General features: G+C 41.7%; 1 protein-coding gene across 1 annotated transcript in view; it reads left to right on the top strand.

Moving 5' to 3' along the window:
* Positions 1-18,420, top strand: part of LOC137913712 (MAM domain-containing glycosylphosphatidylinositol anchor protein 2-like) — a gene marked incomplete at its 3' end in the record, with an annotated part of 116,564 nt that overhangs the window by 69,978 nt on the left and 28,166 nt on the right. The window contains exons 7-9 of the mRNA XM_068757343.1: positions 7,545-7,636; positions 7,715-7,952; positions 16,053-16,373. Coding sequence (XP_068613444.1) covers positions 7,545-7,636; positions 7,715-7,952; positions 16,053-16,373 — 651 coding nt within the window. The remainder of the gene's footprint in view (positions 1-7,544; positions 7,637-7,714; positions 7,953-16,052; positions 16,374-18,420) is intronic.

Below are 18,420 nucleotides of genomic sequence, written 5' to 3' on the forward strand. Positions count from 1 at the left end.
TCAATATGTGACAAGGCAATTTAGGGATGAAAAACAGAAAACAAATTGGGAACATTCACGTGAGATGGATGAACAGTCGGGATTGATAGTTAATTAGTTATCAGTCAATTAAGAACAGAAAAATGAGGTCTAACCAGCCAAAACGCACTATGCTTTGCTACGACCTATGAACGTCAATCTAGCTTTTACATTAACACATATCGATCACCATAGCAAAGCCCATTAGACATGTAGAGAAACTTGAGTGACATAATTTCACCAGAAACACTCTGGAGTCCAATTGCTCATGTCAAGAGGAATTTTAATTTATAGATGCTGTCCAAGTTCTAAATGCCAAAACATAGCAATTTCTTTTTTATATATATATTTTTGGGGACAGACATTAGTTCCCACACATCTAATGATCGCCTCCTCACTGTGATGAGCTGCGACTGAAGCGAGTTCGGGGTCAGCTTCCGCCAGGCGACGAGGGTGGGAGGAAACTTCGGGAGACGACATTATTAATAGAAATATATCAAGGTCTAGATGTTTTTCTTCACAATATGCTGCACATTAAGCAGCACAAGTACATCAGATTACAGGCGATGCTATATCCATGATGCACGTGTGTCCATTTGTCAATAAGACATGCTAATGCTAGTTCTATAACACAAGCAGTGTCAGTGCTGAGAATGCAGGAAGACTTATGATGCACGACCAAACTAGTAATTAGACAGGTGCAAGAAAGTCTGATTATTTCTTTTTGGGAGTTTAAGTTTGTGGAAAGTGGATCTGGCAAACTAATAATTATGTTCAAATGATCCTTTAATAATGAGGACATGCGGAATGTTCTTACAATTAAATAATCAACTTCCTCTGCAGTTGTTGGGGGGGATGTCGCCTCCCGCGAATATATTCTGTCATTTCTTGTTACCGATCAGCATTTTTTACTCTGTACGACTATGTCAACAATAGACTTGGCAGTTGTTCCTTTGTGACTAAATTAATCTTATCGCAGACACCTGTCGAGGTGGCCAGATTTAATGAAAATTATTGTCATATTGTCACATAAATATGATTTATTTTAATTGTCTTTGTGTCAAAATCCTACAGCACACTCACCCCGCTGGCATCTTTTAAAGGATGTGATACTTTGAAGTAGCAAGTAGAGAGAAAATGAAAGTGTATATAAGCTCGGCTTCAGGCAGACCTTTGGTTGCTCTTTGTTGGTGTCTATAGTGTGGGTGCGCTTGTGCAAAGAATGGCCATGTGAACTCTAATACTTTTTCACCTCCAGTTCTTTCACGCCTTTCGATTTCTTTTTTACAATATCTTGACTTGACAGCAAAACCTTCTCAGATAAAACTAAGACTGCTGATTGTTAATTAAGAAGAAGAATCCTTTGTTCGCCCTCACTGGGGAGTTCTTTTAACACTTACCACACACACACACACACACACAGTTATTTCACACACATGTAGGCCTAAATACACACACACAGAGTAATGAAGTGGTGAAGTGGAGGGCAGGCACTTGGTGGTTGTGAACTGGCGCCTCTCCAACCACCAGTCCACACTCCATACTGCGGTCTGCGCTTGTCTTGAACCGGCCCCCCTCCAGTCCCCAAGCCAAGTCCCGATGGACTGAGCAACCACAGCCCATCATCCCAATTAAAAGCATTTGGCGAGAAATGCTGCTCCCTCTGCTGTGTTTTTAATATTTCTGTGCATCATACAGTTTAAGTGGATGCAGCTGATAAGGTTTTGAAACATCAACGTCATTCTGAATATTTTACATGCAGGTCACCCCTTGACCTCTTTGTTGTTGCTTGCCTCAGCTCCTCTCCAGTCCTTGACAAACCCTCTCAACACTGCTGTTGCCAAAGGGAGCCATGTGTGTGTGTAAACACACATCTCTCCCCAGCAGATGGTAGTTTCTCTGGCCATGCTGTCCCACCAGCTAGAATGCCTTGCAGGGCTTGGCCTTCTTCACAGCAAGCCCAGTAGTCTTCTGGCATCACATCACCCCACTGGCAAGATCCGGTTTATCTGTAACGTGTCTGCAACACGAAGCAGAAGCAGGTCAATACCCTGCTTTTTTACTGCATGCCACTTCAGTCCATTTTGTGCTCACACACACAAACACACCTGTTTGTGATACATCTGCTGCGAGACGGCACCAAAACTGGTTGTCCCTTTCTTTCCTCTTCTCAAATGCGAGTTAAATGCACAGTTGGTGAATTGAGACAGAGACAGCCGGCCATGCGTTTTATTTTCATGTCTCCCGGCACACAGGAGAGCTGACAAATATTTGTGTATTATTTTCACAAAAGCGTTGTTTCCCTCTGTGTGGTATCGAAATAAGCACCGCTGTAGACATCAAACGGTTCAAAATCAAATGCTGCCATGTTGTCCTTCGATGGATTTATTTAATTATTTATTTATTTACTGATTCCTCTGGGACAAAGGCACCTGACAAATTCAGGTGCGACGTCTTTACACCCAAGCCATCCATCACTCCTACCTGCTGACACACACACCCACATGCTTGCACACAAGCACAAACCACACAAAGTCAAGTCCAGCATTCACCGTCTGCACTTTGTAACTCTGATTGGAAACTTGTTGTTTATTAGAGAGTCAAAAAAACAAACAAAAGAAAGAGCAAGTCTTTTTTTTTCCAGCGTGAGCTTCCTGCTGGTTGGTAAGGTGAAAACAATCATGGGAAGCTTTGTTAAACCTGGCTGTCAGCGTCTGAATCAACATGTGAATGGCCCTTATCAAATTTGCTTTGGAATGAATTCTGATCAAAAGCTGAATATATTTCCATTTATGAATGCCAGATTTAACAACTGGTTTGCCATTGCTGGCTCAGCAGGACAGTCACTTCAGTCCAAAAGACTGTGCCTGCGTGGATGTGCGTGCATGAGCCTTTTGTTTGTGTAATCAGTGATGTGTGCACATGTGAAGGGGTTCCAATGCAAAGCCATCGGTCAGCCCGAAGGGTGAGTGCAGCCTTTAAAATAGCATTCTCACTCAGGAAAGGTTACAAGTGCGTCTGTGGTCATGGCATTGTAATAAACAGACACACAGAGTTACAATATGAGCATGATGTGACGATGTTTAAACGTTGGTCGCGCCTGTTGCCGTGAGCCGTGCTGAAGACCCCAGTGTCCTTTCCTCTGTTTAACCTTGGGTGGAGGAGGAGAGACAGAGTGGCAGAGAAAGAAGCATCCATCTGGCTCGAAGAGGCGACTTCAGATTCACATGCTGATCTTCTCTTCTCGAGACAGAACGGCGAGCACGGTGTGACACTTGCTGCGACAGACAGACAGACAGAGAGCCCTCGCTGAGAAATGAGATGGACCGATGAGCTGATGGGGGGAGAAAGAAGCGTAATTCAACATGAGAGCAAAGTGAGACATGCCTTTCTTCTCCAGGGAACAAAGGCAGGGGAAATGCTCTGTAGAGAGCAGAGGGAGGCACATTGTGTTTGTAATTATGATCCTACATACGTGCGTGTCAAAGTCAGTGTGTGGAGGGGGGGGGCTCTGTACTTTTGCCCCACTAAGATGCTCCCTAGAGGTGGCATTGTAATGCGTGTGACATAAGCTTTCTGTTGAAGGCCTCAAACAGGGGCTTTCTTCTTTGTATGATTATCTGTGCTTTTCATGTACTGGCCAGACACTATTCCCACAGGCTGATCCAGCTATGGAGAATCATGTCGGCTTGCTGCAAGCTAGTACTAAGGCTGTTTACACATAGTATTTAAATGTAAAATAGCAATAGGCCCTATATTTTTCCTCTTGATGTTACCAAGTGAGGACTGGGCGGCGATGGGGAGGTGGAGGGCGAGCATATGGCAGAGTCAAAGAACTAGATAAATGGAGAGATTCACATTAAAAAGACAGCAGGGAGGTGATTGGCTTATAATTAAGGTGTGCCATTGTGCTTTTGGAGTGATGTGAGCTACTGATGGGAACAAATGATGAGTTAATCAGCTTTTCTGTTGTGTTCCGGTTTTCTATAGTGCACAGCAGCTGGGTTTTCTTCCAAAGATGGCTGGTTCATGTATTCTGAGTTTTAAAGAGGATGTCAAGTTCATAGGCTTGGAAAGAAAAGTCATAAAGAGCCCATAGAGAAAGAATAGGATGAGAAATGAATCTCTTAAAGCCATTTCCATTATTAGCAACAATCACATCCATTTATTTTGGTCTACATCTCTTTCCTTTACATTTTGTTACTCCCTGCAGGAGAAAACCTCACATCTTCCATCCCTGTTAAGAATTGTGAGAAGGATCTTATCGGAATCTCTTAGTAGTTTACTGTTTGTGTTTTTGGTCCCGTCTTTGATCATCTTTGTGATTAGGACAGCATTGCTTGTAAGGGCTCTTAGGTTTACATGCCTTATCTGTAATCATTGACTCTACACTCTGGTCGACTTGCACTGACTTCTGTCAGTTTGGTCAATCAGATGCAGTATATATATAGATTTAGGGGAAATGGGACATTTCTATGTCCAAGTGGGGACCCCCTTAAATATTGATGTGGTTTTTCTGCCATGAATTGGTTATCTGAAATGGGGGTAGAAGAGTGACAGTGCTCCGTCACCTGATAAAGAATCTCAACTCTGCCTGTGTCACATCGTAAATTCACCACAGTCCCTTTCAGAAAAGCTCAAGTTTTAGCTTCTCCCTCATGCATAACAGAACAGGTCATTTTAGTCACCGCAGCTGTCCAGCAAAATTTACTCAAACCGGAGGAAGTAATGCCCACTTATCTCTCTTGTACACAAATGTAGTCGATTTACGGGAATGCCTACGTTTACTATTCAATATTTATGGTCGGATAAAATTGCAGGAAAGGAGGTTCGGACGCGAAGGGGCCAGACGGGACTAATTCTGAAATATGCATGAGTGCGCATATGCAACGCTGGCTATTTGGGCATACACTGCAGCTCCATACGGAAATGAGCGAAGGCTGAGTCAGTGAGGGAAGAAGACTGGAAGAAAGTAGGAACACAAAAGTGAACATTGAGATTTAACCTTTGGGTTGTGTTTTTGACTGCATTTTTCTGTTTGTTATATAAAAACTGCTGGACGGATCTTGATGGAAAAAAAAACTGAAGATGGTTTATGGTGTGACTTAGATCCCTTTAAATTTTGAGAGTGTTCCGGATACCTGTCTGGATAAGAAAAAATGAAAAAATCCTATTCACTTATAATGGAAGCAAAAACAATTTTACAAAAAAATCAGATCTTGTAAAATATGCATTCAATTCTCTCACCAAAAATCATAAAGGGGTCCGATATGCACTATCATGCAAAATGTCTTCTGGATCTGATCCAGAATGAGGTCAGGAAAACATATTATATTTTAACATTGAAATCCCCATTTATGGATTCATAAATCAGTTAACATAAACCCGGAGTGCTTTTCTAGTTTCATCCTTAGTCAGTCATCAGTTCAGAGCTCAAATAAATATCCAGCGAGATTTTGTAATTGACGTGGGCTGGATTGTCTTCTTTTTTATTTTTTTCAACCTTTATTGAAGGCAGGTTGCAGGGGAAAAAAAGGGCAATTATTAATTATCGTTCCTGCCATTGGCCAACATGATGTAACACATCATCACCGATCCAGTTTTGACAGCGTGCCCAGTCATCCCATCCCAAATGTGCATGGTCCACGTTGTATCCTGGTAGGATCATTGGGGCCGTGGGACACTTTATAGTTTGATTCATCACACACTGCGGGCAGTGAAGTGTCTCCACGCAGCACAAGAGGGTCCAATTTTGTTCAACGGCCAATCTTGTTATTGCCCATAGATAACATTGGCACGTCGCTACATTGCAGATTAATGTTTGCCTCTGAGGCAATCTTAAAATCCATGCCTTCCTGATGCTTCGCTAATAACCAAATTAAAGCTATCGTTTCCTCTGTTGCGAGCGGGGTAGCTCAGAGAGAAGGTCAGATTTACTGGTTGTGGGTGAGTGGAGTGCTAATAAAGAGGATTCCTCAGGTACACAGATGAGTAAGAGGAAGTCAGGGGGGCTGGTCGACACAGACTACAAAAGCTGAGAATGCGGTTGAGAAGATAAAAATAACATTGCTCTGAATTGAATTGCAAGAATGATCTGCTGAAGTGCAAAGGTGAAGAATAACATTTCAATTAACAGGCAGATAATCCATATGTTTATACATTGTGTCCTGCGACAGCACAGTGACTCTGCTTAGGGTGTCGCACAAAAGCCTTTTCAAACTGTCGAGATGTGACTAAAACTTTGCCTCAGAGTGTTTCCTTACAGATATGCTCACTTTATGGCTTCCACCATGGACTTCATATCATCGCATTAACTATGTACTGTGTATGTTGACTTTAAGGAAATTGAATCGTGCAGTGAATGCTGTAGATGCAGACTGATGCTGAGCTAACGCTGTGTGGGACATGTGCGTGGGTTGGAGATAACGCTTAGTATTATCTCCATAGCCATAAAGGTCACAGCCATGCACTGCAGACAATATTCTTATAATTGCCACACTTCCTGCTATGGCAGCGTTACTGAATTATTTACAAGATGTTTGTTAGGTAAGGCCTTTCAGAATTTGGGAAAGCGGTGACGTGATTGCAATATTTGTATCTGACATGCGTCAGAAATAGGATTCTTTGCCTGCCAGCGCTGATGTCAAGGAGGCATGTGTCACTTGTCTCGCCATTCAGTGTGCAGCTTGGCTTGGCATCTCTGTGTTTTGCACATTCAATTTCCTGTGTTTAAATCTGACACACGGGTTTTGTTTTCGTTTTCCCTTTACCAAACTGAATATGATGTCACTTGGGTATTGCCAGATGAGAAGATTTCCATGATGCCGTCAGGGTTTTTTTTTTTTTTTTGCTGAAGGGATGAACTGAACGGGAGGTGCAGGGTTTGGCACCAATGGAGCATGCATTATAATGAAATTGCCTTTTTTTTGTTTCTTCTTTTATAGAAGCTATGCTTTGCAAATGGAGTTTGCGAAAGCAAATTGGATTAGAAATGGTGCATATTTTGTTAGGTGTTTCTCCAATTTCACAGTGTGTGTTTGCACGACTGTGTGTATATGTGTGTGTGTATGTGCAGCTGTCGTATGCACTATATGTTGGTTCACAGCTTTAATCCCCTAAAAAACAGGATTTTCTTCATCTGTTGATTTCTTTATGTGACCTCTTACAGGATCTAAAGCTAAACATTTGGTTGTTGTTTGATTAGAACAGTTAGAGTAGTTAAATCCATGTTGTCTGGTTTAATACCACTCTTGTGATTTCACAACCCAATTACTGGAGTGTCACGCGGCAAATATATTTTGCTTGCAATGTCACGCTCATATCATTTCTATCAGATGGCATTTGAACAATATGCAAATCACGCAAAGGCTGAGCCGGTACAAATAACAATTCACATGAAGCGGAAATGCATAGCGGGAATCTCAAAACCAGTGTGTGAATATATTAAAAGTCCAAACAGTGAAACATTTTTATTTGGGATCGCGTGTGTGTGAACATAACTTTGATTTGAATCAATCTTTTCACAGCTTTGAAAAAGGGGCGCTTCTGGATCACCCCTGACCCCTACCACAATGATGACAACATCCAGATTGGACGTGAAGTCAAGATCTCCTGTCAGGTAAAGTAAGCACAGGTGTACGAATAACATTGTACTATGGATTTAATGATCAATATAATCACAGACTCCATGCTCCAGGTGGAGGCGACGCCACCAGAGGAGCTGACCTTCAGCTGGCTGAAAAACGGCCGTGCCCTGCGGAGCTCGGAGCGTATGGTCATCACCCAGACTGATCCCGACATCTCCCCCGGCACCACCAACCTGGACATCATAGACCTCAAGTTCACCGATTTCGGCACGTACACGTGTGTGGCTGCGCTGAAGGGAGGGGGCATTCCTGAGATCAGCATCGACGTGAACATCTCCTCCACTACTGGTGAGCCTCAAACCCCTTTCTGTCAGTGAAGCATCTTCACACCTCCCTCAACACGATCAATAATCAGACAGTCTGTCGCTACGCTACGCCGGCCGTGTTTCTTTGATTTTTCTTAACGATCTTCATTCTCATGTTTGCAGTTTTTGTCGGTTGCATTGTCACACATTTCTTTGGAAGTCAGCATCTTGACATGGAATCTGGATTCCATAATCATACTAGAAATAAAAAAGAATTATTATTGGCCAGGATTAGATTTGAAGGGAAATGAGTCAAACCCAAGCAACCTAGGCCCCGGTGTATGTTTACTGGTTATTCTTTAAATTAAATTAAATACTACCGGTAATCCAAATTTTAACTATAAATCTACAGTAACAAGCTTCTTGAAAAAAAAATGCATGTGCATTATTCATAAAGATTGTGCGAAATGCATTAAACTGCAATCATTTGACATGTCTATTTTTAGTACAATGAGCATTTAATAATAATCCACTGCTCTGGGGTTTTGTTTAGTTTTATTTGTATCTTAAAGAAATTCAAAGTCAAATAAGCATCAACAGTTGACAAGTAAAAAAAATAAAATAAAATAAAGATATTTTTGTTGCATGTGTGATTTGGGTGAACCAACCCTTTAAGCCTTCTTCCTGGACCGTCTCCACAGGATAAACATGCTGATGATATGTCTTCTTCTGACTGTTGTTCACTGGCAGACTTAATTCCAGTAATCTGTCCCGGGCTGAAAGAATCACTGTCTTCTATTATAGTTTGTGCAGATAATTATTGTATTGCACTGACGCCATTGCTTTACAACCACTTTGATGCTTTTCTCCATCAATCTGACTAATCGAAGACTAAACATCCATCATCCTCCCATATAATTGGCTGCGTCCACCATTGTTCTGACTAACATTTGTATATACTTGTGCGGCATGTAATTAACAGTTCACCTTGCCTACTTGATGGCTTTGTTGTAGTTTCAGTCACAGTATTTCTGCAGCCCTTCAGAAAGAGAAAAATGTTATGGAAGGTTTTTAACGTCTTCTTTTGGTCTCTAAAAGATCAAAACTGCTGTCAGACATGTATTATTATTATTTTGTCAATTGGTTGAGATTTTTCAGTTAATCATTCATCTCATTGTTGGGCTTCATGAAAAGGGAATGGCTTTACAAGAAACTAAAGAGAGCTTGACCTTTAAGGGACTGCAATAGGGCACATTTGATACTGTTAGCAATACAATTTGTACTTAAACCCCTACAGCATGTGTGTCAAACTCAAGGCCCGGGTGCCAATGTGGCCCGCCACGTCATTTTTTGTGGCGGGCCACATTACAGACAGACACCGGCGATTACATAACCTCGGCGGATATTTTTACAGCAGTAAGGTATCGATATATTTTTAGAAATCTGCAATTGCATATGTAATATTTATAATTTAATTAAGTATGTAGTAGTAAATACAGTTATTTAGCAGCATGTTAAGGAGTAGTTACATTTTATTTACATTACATTACATTTAGTTACATTTACACGACGTTACATTTACAACTGGCCCTTTGAAGGCAACCATAATGCTGATGTGGCCCTCAGAAAAAATGAGTTTGACACCCCTGCCCTACAGGCTCTGCAATAATTGTGAATGTCAACTGTTAGGCAAGGTGCTAATCTGGAATCTCTAGTGTGAAGCCAGTCAGTGAGCAGCACATGATCCGGTGCACCCCCCGTAATCTGCAGTGGGAGTGTGACCCCATTGACTCCCTGCCTGCAGAGACCCAATGACTGAGAGCCATGTTGGGGGTTCTTATGGGCTGCGCCTCCGGTTGGAGTGACAGATATCTGATTTTTGCGTTGAATCCCCCGTCCTGTGTCCGATCCTGATAAGAGACTTTTGGGTTTTGTCATATTTTGCGATTTATAATCGGTCTTGTATCGCGCTTTATTTCGCACACACACACATGCGCCCACATCACCACTCAGGCACCCTTACATCCTCTCACTGCCTTGTTGTTGTTGTTTTTTAAACACACGCACACCCTGCCGCTCACAGCATAAGCATGAAAGCAGCGTCAACCTTGGCGCATAATTATTTCAAGATAATCCTTTGATAATCCCTGCACTATAAAACAGTGGGATCAATCACACCTGCCAAGATTATTTCCTCATTACCTTTTAAGTAGTTGACAAGGATCCTAACAGTAGTGCAGTCTCTTCTTTTGGAGTGCCAGGATATGATGCCAGTGCAATAACATATAACTTTTAAATTTGAAAAAATAAATACTGCTTTGGAACTGAGAAAATTATTGCATAAATGGCTGCCTCAATTGTGGTCATGTGAAATGAAATATTTCCTTCAGGCTTGGAACAGGTTGTTTTTTATGTTTTTCTTGTCAGATGTGTGGCTATGAAATCTTGTGAAAGTGTTGCATTGTCATGGAGCCATTTCTCTCATAGGTGGCAATAGATTACATTTTGCTTTTGCCACTTTCAATTCCTGCTCCTTCCTGGGTGCGACTGTGCTGTTTTTCCTAGTGAATGCCTGTTATGTGTGCCATCTCTTATAGTGAGATTTATGCCATGACTCAAAAAAGTGTCTTCCCCATCTTCCCGGCACCACATATAGCTGCTGTGTATTAAAGCGACTTGTGAATCTGCTTTGCCTTAAACCTGCAGCCCTTTTCCGGGGAATAAGCCCAGCTTTCATTCATCTGCCTTTGCTCGTGAAGGAAGAAAGCCTGAGTGGAAATTAGAAATCTTAATAAAAGCATTCGGGGAAGATTACCGTGCAGGTCTGCTCAGATTCAGTGGCAGGGAAGTGGTTGGAAAGTGAGTGAGCCTAAAGTGTCCCTATTTCGAACACTTTCAGTTTGATGACTTTTGCAGGATTGGCATGGCTTAGCCTGAGGCTATAGCACATCTTTACAAAAGGAAATATATATTTATTTATTTATTACAAAGATGGATTCCGATAGCCTTAATGTCTCCCTTTTGCACAATAGTACTGGCATTGACTAACATTAATCTATTAAATTAGCAGGGTTTTTTTTTTCTCCCTTTGCTTGCATGACTAAGGGACATTTATGAGTGTCTCTGAAAACGATTATGATGACCATGAGTGCAAAAACCTGAAGTCAGCTCAACATAAAGAAATAAACACTGAATTCAAGGAGAAATGGCTTGGTTTTAGTGAACTTATATTTCCATGAGATATATTTGTTAAGCGCGTGCAGTTATAAAGGACAGTTTCTTGACCTAAAAATGTCTCACACATCTGATACCTACAATACACACTGGCCTTGTTGTGTAAAAAGTCCTGCGGGTCCTACCGTTAAAGAAAATGTCATAAACTGCTGTGGTGCAAATAGTTTCTGTTACCTTAACTTATCTCAAACGCATGTCAGCGTCTCATCCTCACTCCGATTGATGTTTACAAAGAAAGTATTAGCATCAAAGTCACCTTCTCTTCATGAGCGAGCGATAAATCCTTCCATGATGAGCCCTTCAATTAGCATCCTGCTCACACCTAAAACTCTGGCACCACCCAGTGTTTCTGTCAATCTCAAGAATAACTGCAGTTAATGAATTAAGCAAATCAATTAGCCGCTCAGTTGAATAAAATAGCTGGTTTAATAAACACAATATGCAAGCACATTTTTCATGAGGTCGGTGATCATATGTTCATTATCTCTTTAATAATAATAATAACAATACACATTTAAATGTGTATGTGACTTTTTCAGTTGTAGGTATGTAGAGGAAGCGCATTGCCCTGACTTTTCTAATTCAAGTTTTTAGCACCACCTCTCAATGTTGTATTTCTGTTTATCTATGGAGTTAAATGCCAACCCAAATGTCACAACAAAACAGAGCTGGGAAAGGGACATGACATTTAGGACCCAAAGTTATTGGGTAGGATGCTGATCAATGACCCAAATAGCAGGCATGTGAATATATGTATACCTTGTCCTGGGTAGCCCAACTATGATAATAGTACAACTGAAACATTCATAAAATCTAACAACGGAGTCATAAAATCCATCTACGCTGAAAATATGCTACTGCCCTTTTACTGAAATTAATATTTCAGTGAATAATGCATGTATGCAGACCAGCTATAAGCCGGGCTAAAATAGTACGAGTCATTGGTTTTGGCAGTGGATTTATAGGAGAAAAAAAAATAGGGGGCCTTGTAAACAAGCCCTGTGAGCTGGGAACTGCCAGGAAGTGGCCTAACAGCTGTCCCAAAGCTGGGACTCTGTCCTGCAAAATCCACCATATGGCAACAGTAGATGCCACGAGTCAGACCTTACCACTTCTAGAATCAGAAAAACATAAAACATATAACCACCTGGCAGCATGTGCACACCTGCTACCGTTTTCTGAGGAAGATTGCAGATGTCGAAACTGTAAAAATATAGCATTGCGGTCTGTTAACACAAACATTGACTTCACTCAGCGAGATCTGGGACATCAAAAAGTGATGGCTAGACGCTTACTGGTCGCTGGATTATTGGGAGTGCTTCTTATTTTTTTGCAAATCCATAAAATATGTTAATAAGCCTGGATAACTCAGCACAGCACTCAGTATATTTGCATAATGCCTGAGCTGAACTCACCTGAAGTCATGCTTTATAGAGGTAGCCGTCTGGGAAATCACCTCCCCAGCCAGCTGGGGAAAATCTGGGAGGGAAACATGAATAAGAAACATTATTCCCTTCCTCATTAACCACTGGCGAGGCCCCTCTAGTGATGTACATAAACTCTGGTCTTTTCAGAGAAGTGACTCTGTGCTTATAGAGAAGTACAACTAGTGGTTTGTATCTGTGAATGTAATTTACTCTGGACTGCTTAGGTACATGCTGGACAAAAAAAAAAAAAACCACAAGGTTAACTTTTCAGAGAACGTTTTGACTAGACATCCAGTTACAAACCATGGGAGTTTTGGTAGTGGATGACACAGGCAGGAGATGTGATTCTTGTGAAATCTCAGGGGACCAGAAAAGAGCTCAACGCAAAGCACTGCAGAATCTCACTGTGGTCACTAAATATGTCAATGCAGCAAATTTGTGTGGATTTATTTACAATTCAGCCTTTCAGGGTGCATATGCCATTCTCTCTCTCTCTCTCTCTCTCTCTCTCTCTCTCTCTCTCTCTCTCTCTCTCTCTCTCTCTCTCTCTCTCTCTCTCTCTCTCTCTCTCTCAAAAGCACACTCAGATTCACAAACAAGTCCTCGGTGGACGCAAGGGTATCCTTTCTTTGTCCCTGGAGGTCCAGGACACAGCGGAGTTAGTGACTGCCTCATTGGCCTCAAGCTGTCTGAGCACACACTCTGTAGGAGTTGCAGAATCCTCCAAATTCTACCACAGCAGAGAGAATTCTATGTTTCCATGGTGACGGCGAGTTATGTCAGAGCACTTAACTGAAAAGGGGTGGAGGTTTTTTTTTCTAAAAATAAAAAAAGCTCTGGCTGCCTTTGCTGTTAGAAAATGCAAAGTGGCAACTTCATTTTTGCTGTTTTGCAATCAACTCACAATTGGCTCTGTGTCTATAGCTTCCATCAGTCAGTGTCTGCACATGGAGGATCATGCCAGTGGAGGCCTCAGGGATGGGCAGCGTTGTTGTGGACAAACAAGGAGATCCGGTCATTAATTTAGTCTGATAGTGTGCACAAGTGTGCAGAGACCGATGCAGCGTTTCAGTCCACAACAAGCATGGTTGATCACAGCATGGTGTCACCCTATTATACACACAGTGAAATAAAACCACACAGGCTCACACTAAACAGACGTAGAAACAAAACGTGGGTGTGTCTTGCAGGCATCTTTGGCACGTAGATGGCTTTACTTCAATGAGAACACAGTGCAGACCAGCAGCAGACTCTCTGCCACGCTGAGCCTCTCGGTGGTCAGTCCCACACAGAGGCAGGGTGGAATGACAGAGCAGCAGGACGAATGAAACACGGAGCATGCAAGGAAGAGTGATGAACGAGTGGGCTGTAAGGATGTATGGCAGGTTGCGTTCCCATGATTTTGCAGAGAGACAATGGCAGTTGATAGCCGGTACTCCTGCTGCCAAACTTGATAGGCTGACAACTGTAATTGCCTGGCTAATCTGGGCTGCTGCGAGGCCAGGTGTAATGATGGCAACTCAATGAAAGCACTTCTCCTCCGCTCGCTAATGGATGTGTGCCGCTGCTCTCCAATGCCGCTGCTGTCAATTCACCATTTCACTCACCATTTGGGCTCAAGAAACCATACGGAAAAGGGAAGAAAATATGCCGTGGAAAGAAAAATGTCAGCTCCTGACACCTGGCTGCCTCAGTGAATACTAATCAGCAAATATATGAGAGCGAAATGAATATCTGTTGTCATTGTCTTGTCTGGAGATAATTCTTGCCGCTCTTTTAGTGCCAAACAGCACTGCCAAGATTTATTTGCGAAGGACCAGCCTTCAATTATCTTGTGTGAATGGCACCAGTATGTTTATGCATTACTTGCATGAGAAGCTAGAAATAAGTGATAAGAACTCGCTGAACCTTGCATGTGTGGTGCAATAGCTGAAAAGGCGTGAGAGGAATGAATGTCGTTTACGTACATGCAGTGAAAATGGGTTAAAACTGCCACGAGTGACTTGAGTAAACTGAAATTGTCCTGCTGTGATATTTGTGTGAGTAAAGCTATAAAAGTACGACGATGTGGGAATTTCGCCTTTGGTGTGAATATTAGTTCACACCATATAAAGATGTTTCCACAAATGCATGTCATAGAAAGCATTTTGTAATATTCTCAGCAACACCAATGTCCAGTACTTAGACTAGGTCCATCAAGGCCTTATATAATAGTTGGTAGTCATTTTATTACATATGGGTTTGCGTTCAGCACAGCCACATAAAATGATGAGATGTTGACCTTTTTCTCTCTTTAACTTGAGCTTGAAATCACATCCAGGTTTATGCATTGCAGTTTCACTGTTTTGAGTTGTGCCTTTTTGGTTCCCTGGAGGGCCAAAGAAGTATCTGGTAGTTGCTGTGCAGAGATGACCATGGCATTTTCACCTCTCTGGCCCAAACAGAAATGGGGTCAAAAGAGATGCAGCTGGACTCTGTTTTGTTTTCTGACGATTGCCAGAGATTTCATCACCATGAGATTCCGACGCGGCTCGACCTTCATTTCAGCGGCAGCGATGTTTGGGCAGAATGACAGCGATTCAAAAAACCGTCAGGGAAGCATGACACGGTTTCATCATCACTGAAAAGATGTTCACTCCTTGACACTGCCTGTACATTATTTTTGGGAGCATTGCTGTGAAATAGTCTTTGAGTCCGCTGACTGTTTGGACTCACACAACATGCACAAACTCATAAGTGTACATGCACACGCACACACTAAAAGATGGATTTGCATGTTTATTTCAGATAATGGACGCTATAATATCCTTGTGATTACATTTTGGTGATGATCTGGATAAGTTTCTAGATCTGGCATTTTTTTTAGGACCTTTGCTTGAACTGCCTATTCACGATGACCATGAACAAAACCTTATATTTATACTGCTTCAGATGAATTACTTAAATATAGGAAGTATGCCTGAAATATTGTGCGATATATAGGAATCAAAATGATGATCTTTGTTCTTCTGTTAAAATATTTCACAAGCCCTATACATGTTTGTCGGGCTACACCAAAACGGAATGATGTGGCTCGTACTGCTGGATTAAAAACGATGTAGAGGATTGTTAGCCTTCTCGGAGGTTTGCGCTCTCCGAGAGCTCTTGTTTGTGACTGACGTGGTTTCAAAGTGCATTTGTTTGTCAGCTCTTCATTGAATTTTTGCTGTATGCCATTGCTTAGTTGCGTTATAATTCCTCGCTGCTGCCCTCCCTGACGGTTTTATGTGGTTGAAGCCCCAGTTTTCGTTCATTTTTGCTGCTAATATCTGCATGGACCCTTCATACAAACTTTGAAGCTGAGACTCATGGCCTCATTTTCATTGCAACTTGGATGCTCATTCGCTCCCACACACACACACACACACCATCCATGCCACTTCTCTCCCCAGTCAACAATTTCCTCTTACCCTACATGTTGACTTTCTAGAGCCCCATATCAGTCCCTCCTCTGTTTTTCTCTTTCTTAGTTCCCCCAAACCTGACAGTTCCTCGCGGCAAGTCCCCCTTGGTGGCCCGCGAGGGTGACACGGTGGAACTGGAGTGCCTTGTTTCAGGAAAACCTAAGCCCATCATCCTGTGGTCGCGAGCTGATAAGGAGGCGCCCATGCCGGATGGCAGCATGCAGATGGAAACCTACGACGGTGTGCTTCGTATTGTTAATGTGTCCAGGGAGATGACGGGTTCGTACCGCTGCCAGACCAGCCAGTATAATGGGTTCAACGTGAAGCCCCGGGAGGCTGTGGTGGAGCTCATCGTACAATGTGAGTTGACAGACTATGCAGATTTATGTGTGTCTTTGTATTTATGTATGCGCGTCATAATGTTGTGGTGCAACTAGCAGCAGGGATCTCGCACCAGCAGGTGAGTTCCTGTGCACCGTTGTCCCTCTGGTGCATTTTCCATGTATATTGTGTAATTAATCTTACTACTCAGGCCCACTGTGGCTGAAATTGGGGTCTCTTGAATTCTTCCTCTCTTGCTTTCCATGCCCATCCAATTTCCTTCTGAAGGTTGTAAAATTAGCTCAGTCCCTTGATACCTTCAGCAGGTCAGAAGCAGCTCTGACTCTACCTGGCTAAGTCAGAGAGCTCTCCGTTCTGATGCCCACACTTGACTGTGTGTGCGTGTGCGTGTGTGTGTGTGTGAGTATCTGTGCTGTATCCCTGGCCATTGCCCGTTTGAATAAATCCTTCCATTCCTTAAGATGTGGCATTCAAAGATGGCTCAATAGGTAATTAGTTAGTAGCTAATTTATTTCAATTCATTCATTCATTTATGGAGACTTGAATGGAATATTAAGAAATAATTTCTGGCATTTTAAATGATGCCATTCATTTGAGGGCTTTGGATGTTTCTCTGCAATTAAAAATCAAAAGTCAGATAGGAAGGAAATGAAAATGATCCATGTTTGGTGCTACCAACTCTGGCAAGTGTAGTGAAGAAATAGAAAAACTGAGTCTCTTAGCCAACATCCCATTGTTTTCTTGTGGCCTATTTAGTTAATCTCATGAATATATGATTTAGGCCCATCTACGTCTTTGCCTTGCTTCCAGTTTTGCCTCGTGACCTTTCATGATATTGCAGAATTATATTTTTTTACAGCATCCAGGACACATTTTTCCAAAAGACCACAATTATGTGAGTTATCTGTAAATCTGTTCACAATACCCTTCATGATGCAAAAAAGATAAATAATATTATATAAAATACTTAAAAACAAAAAATATAAATAAATATTTTATTTTCAAATTCGGGGTTTTCCTCAATAGCTGAAATTAATTATTAACATCACAATTTTAAATCTATAGGATGAGTGTAGAACTCAAAACAGCAGAACACTTATTAGGCCTCAACTTCTGATCTAAGATGTACCTCCTTCAATCCTTATTTAACACTAAGATTTCCTTATATTTGAAAAACAAAACAAAAATGTTTTTACTTCAAGATGAACTAGAAGCAACCACTAACAATATTTGGAATTAGGCTCAAGAGCGACTTTTATTCTGGTATTGTTGCCAACATGGCTTAGTTCCGGCATACTTTTTTGTTAATGAGTTTTATTGCTTTCCTTGCAATTGCATTCACATTCCAGCTTTGCGGCTGCCAAGCATGCTGTGTAAAGAAAAATTAATCAAGATTTGTCATGCTTTGAAAAATACTGTTAAATTTGAGTTAAATTGATTATCATTACGCAACGACGACATCCGATATCAACAACAGTGGCTTTGCCACGCACTGGTGCTGACGCAGAAAAGTAAACAAAGGATGTGGACTCTGAAATGTTGGGTGTTAATTAGCAACACAAGCTGGACCTGCTGCAAAGTGCTTTTGGGTGACAGTGACAAATAGTCTGAAAGATAAAGACAAAGGAGAACGATCTGCCATATGTGCGGCAGTCACATTAATGTTAGTACACGTTCCTATCTGGCTGTTTACAGAGAGTTAAAGCATGGATGTTGCTGCATTCAGCTTCCTCTCACTGGAGAGGAGGTTGCTGCCACAAGCACCAGCAGGTCACAGTGATCTTGTCTACCATTCTGAAATTGGCAGGGACACGCAGAGTACTTTGTGTGCCTTTTTATCAGGGAATCACGGGAAGATTGAAAAAGAACCACTCAAGTGCAAACTTTGCTCAAGCTTTTTGGTTAACTGCTAATATGAACATGCTTTTTTATTGTGGCGCCTCATCAAGCACCACAGCTTCACCTGTGAGTAAAAAAAAAAAACACAAATTAGACAGTCTCCTCAAAAAAAAAATTTCTTTTTTTATGAATTAGTTGAGACTTATTCTAATGGAGGAATAAGAGC

This window comes from Brachionichthys hirsutus, unplaced genomic scaffold (genome assembly GCF_040956055.1).
Source record: "Brachionichthys hirsutus isolate HB-005 unplaced genomic scaffold, CSIRO-AGI_Bhir_v1 contig_330, whole genome shotgun sequence".
NCBI classification, from domain to species: Eukaryota; Metazoa; Chordata; class Actinopteri; order Lophiiformes; family Brachionichthyidae; genus Brachionichthys; species Brachionichthys hirsutus.